Source organism: Humulus lupulus, chromosome 1 (genome assembly GCF_963169125.1).
Source record: "Humulus lupulus chromosome 1, drHumLupu1.1, whole genome shotgun sequence".
Classification (NCBI taxonomy): domain Eukaryota; kingdom Viridiplantae; phylum Streptophyta; class Magnoliopsida; order Rosales; family Cannabaceae; genus Humulus; species Humulus lupulus.
In genome coordinates, this window is record NC_084793.1 from 122,567,836 (window position 1) to 122,571,885 (window position 4,050).

Here is a 4,050-nt window from a genome sequence, read left to right on the forward strand (position 1 = left end):
CGTTAGTAGATCATCTATAGAGGATTGAATGATGATTATGGTTATAACAATGGATAATGTATTTACATTTGGTGTAAAGCGTTCTATGAATTCAAGAGTGCGATTCTGAGTATATAGTGGAGTTACTTGTTATAAATAAACTCACAGTAACTTATTGGAGCTTGAGTTCATGGATCTATGGTCCTATCTCTTATTAAAGTGAACTAAGTATCTTGAATAATTAATTTAATTATTAATTATAAAAATATCATATTGACTAGTTCAATGGAAATAAATAATGTTAAATTATTTATTGATATTTTGTGAGAAAAGAAATAGAATGAAACTTTTAGGTTTTTATTGCAAAGTCTCAAAAAGAGAGTATTATAGACAATTGTGATAATTTTGTTAATATTAAATTAGTATTAATATTAATAAAATGAATTGAATAAAAGTCAAAATTATAATTGTTTAATTTTGGCAAGTATTTAATTAATTATTATTATTAAATAATTAAAATAAAATGGGAAACTAAAACCTATTTTGTACCCTAGCTTATTGCCTATATGTACTAGTGTTGTAAAATGCATTAGCTTAGATGAATTTGACAAGGTAAAATCTCACTCCTAATATTCTATACCGCTAGCCGCCCATTTTCTCTTAGTTTTCTCTAGGAATTCTCTTCTCATGTGTTGAGACTTGCCCACACAAACATTAAGTTGTTTTAGAGAAAGATTTGGAAGACTCTGGTCTTGTTTCAAAGCGGTTTGGATTCATTGCAATGCCTAACATTCAACAAGGACAAAATGTTAGGGAATCCAAAGGGTGTCTTGTTCCGCTGTATATTCGTAAGTGTTCTAATCTCTAATGTGTTATTTACGAATCTCTGTATGAAAATCACATCTATGCATATATTTATGTTTTCTATTGTATGCTATTTTGTACAATAGGAAACATGCATATAAACTTATATAAATGAGATCCTATAGTGATTATGTAACTGCATAAGAAAGTAGAATAATATCCCTTTTCTATCAATAATAAACAAGTTTATTCTCCAATCATTATTCTCCAATCACTCGGGTGTACTTTGAAGAATATTATGGTTGAATGTTTTGTATCTTGAAAAAAGACAAGTATGACAGTTTATGATTTAAAATGTTATCGTACTATTATTATTTTAAAAATGTTTTGGTTAATTTTTTAAATATACTTATATCATTATTTTATAATATATGACATTTGTTTATTTATTTAAATTTTATATAACAGTAAAAAAACATAATAAAAATAAATTAATATATTTTTTAAATAAAATTAAGTGAACTTTCTTTCACCTAGTAAATATATAAATTGTATTTTATCTCATAATTGAAACAATTATATCAATTAATTTATAATATTATTTTTTATAATAAATCTAAAGTAATTTATAGAAGAAATATTTTTCTTAATAAATTTATCTCCAAATCTTTTAATTACTTTTTAATATCTTGAAACATACATTTTGTATTGAATTTAAATTTTAATGTTCAATATTAAAATAATTTAATTTTAGTCTATCTTATTTTAAGAAGCAAAAGTTAGTTTGGTTCAGACCAAAAATTTGATTAATTGGGCAGATTACATTTTGGCAGATGCCAACTTCACTAGGGGATTAGACGGGTAAAAATATCTCTCAACCTCGCAAAACTCAATTCATGAATGTCCCTAGTAATAAATCACTCATCCTGACTTGAGATATAAATTTTATATTTAAAAAAAATAAAATAAAATAAATTTTGCATACTTTGTTATTCTTATCATTTTGGTAAAGTATTCGGCATTGCTTTAAAAATTTATTTTTCTGTAGCATTTTTTTTAGTCGAAATCTCTCACTAGCATTTTTTTTTTGGCATGGCATTTTGATTTTATTTGTGTGTTTGGTTATTTTGTTTATGACGTAATTTATATTAAAACAAAAAAAAAATATATATATATAATGACGCGGGAAGGTTAAGAAGAGGACATGGTCCAGCTTTTGCCTATACACAACACAAAATGACGAAGCGAATGAAGTCACCTCGAACAGTGACGTGTCATTTCGTTACAACTGTCCAACTGAATTCTTAGAACTTCTTAACCGCTAACCTCTCACACCGCGAAACTTCAGCTTCCTTTTAATTCCACGTCAGCCTTCTCTTTCTTTCCATGTTTGGACTCGTCTCTTGACTCTTTGGGCCCCTTGTTCTCAAAAAAATCCTTTACTCCATTCAATATTTTTATAACATAACCCCACGTGACTACAACACCCCGTGTCCGAACTGTGTTACAGCTGTCTCCTTCTGATATCTCCCGCGTACTCCCTATATATACCCCTTCAATCTCTCTCCTTTCTTAATTCCTCATTTCAATTTCCACTCCGAACAAAAACTCGACACATCGAACCAAACACACTCCCACATACGCACTCTCTCTCTCTATATATATATCTGCTACTTCAACACACTCCGTCACCAACACTATGCATAAGTCATCGAAGCGACCCAAGCTCTCTGATTCTCCGCCGCCACCCATGCCATATGACCTGTCTCCTCTATCGCGCCGCCTCACCCACGAGCAGGAGCTTTCCATTATAGTCTCTGCACTCCGAAACGTTGTCTCCGGCACAGCCTCCAATGCCCCTGTTGATTTCTCGAGTGAGTTTCTCCAATTCCCTTCTGAATTGAGCGTCGGTGGTGCCAACTTCTTTTCTTCGTCCCCCAGTACTAGCACTGACAACGGGGATGGGAATTTGTTGAGGGCTTCAGATTTGGACACGTGTCAGGTTTGTAAGATCCAAGGGTGCCTTGGGTGCAATTTTTTCCCGCCATCACAAGATGAAAGTAATAAGACTCACAATGGTAATAATAAGGCGATCAATAAGAATGGTGGCAATAACAATAAAGCTACTCCGAAGAAGAGGGTGAAGAAAAACTATAGGGGGGTGAGACAACGACCTTGGGGAAAATGGGCCGCAGAAATTCGGGACCCGAGGAAGGCCACTCGGGTCTGGCTCGGAACTTTCAACACTGCTGAGGACGCGGCCCGAGCCTATGATAAGGCCGCCATTGAATTTCGTGGGCCACGAGCCAAGCTCAATTTTCCATTTCCAGATACTTCGTTGGTTCAGAATGTCAGTAATCTGCCTGAACCAGTGCAGAATACAACGACGACGACTTCAGCAACAACATCATCAATTTTCCAACAAAACAATGTTTACGAGAATCAGCAAAGTGGTTTTCATGAAATGTCAACTGACATGGGAATCGGTTCAACAGAAAATGATCAGTTATTCTCATTTGGAGATGACGAACTTCAGCAATGGATGACTACTATGATGGATTGTACGGGTGATCATTCATCAGACTCAGGGAATGGCTCTGGACTTCTTCATTATTAGCCATTATTTAAATTATATATTGTAAATTTTTTCAATTTTATTTTTTATTTATATTTTATTGATGAGAAGTAGTAATTAAGTTTAAATCAGTTTCAGGCCAATTTTATGTGATGAATTTTAGGTAAAAGTCACAATTTCTTTTAGAGGGTTGAAAATGAATTTTATTTCTCCCTCCTATCTATATATCCAATGAAACTTGTCCATTGTCAAGCATCTTTCTCTCCAGTTTCATTCATATTTATTTTACTAAAAAGAGAAATTGGTTTGGATTCGAAAGCAATGTTTGGCTGCTGAGAAAGTGTTTAAGTCGAGTGGTTTGGACCCACACGTGGCAATGTCGCGAATCCTCTAAAATCGTAGTGGGATCGGGTCACATCGTATATATAGTAGGACCGCGTAAGCTTGAGGAATTTTACTATATTAGTAAAGACCTTGCCAGCTGGGATGCACTCTGTAATTTAGCCCGTGACTTTTATAATCTAATGATTAAAATTATAATATCATTAAAAATAATGGAACTTTATTCAGTTGCCCACCCACGTTTACAACGTTAATATAATTTCTCACGTGGACATTAATTCTGCTTTAATAAAAACATATCCGGTACGATGTCACATAATAAAATGAATGGGAGAGAGAGTAAGTTGTAT

General features: G+C 33.1%; 1 protein-coding gene across 1 annotated transcript; it reads left to right on the plus strand.

Annotated features, from left to right (window-relative positions):
* Nucleotides 1–2,349: 2,349 nt before the first annotated feature.
* On the plus strand, nt 2,350–3,613 carry LOC133797449 (ethylene-responsive transcription factor ERF109-like). Its single transcript, XM_062235348.1, has one exon. It carries the CDS (start codon nt 2,483–2,485, stop codon nt 3,398–3,400), a length of 918 nt encoding a protein of 305 aa, XP_062091332.1. The 5' UTR covers nt 2,350–2,482; the 3' UTR covers nt 3,401–3,613.
* Nucleotides 3,614–4,050: the final 437 nt, after the last annotated feature.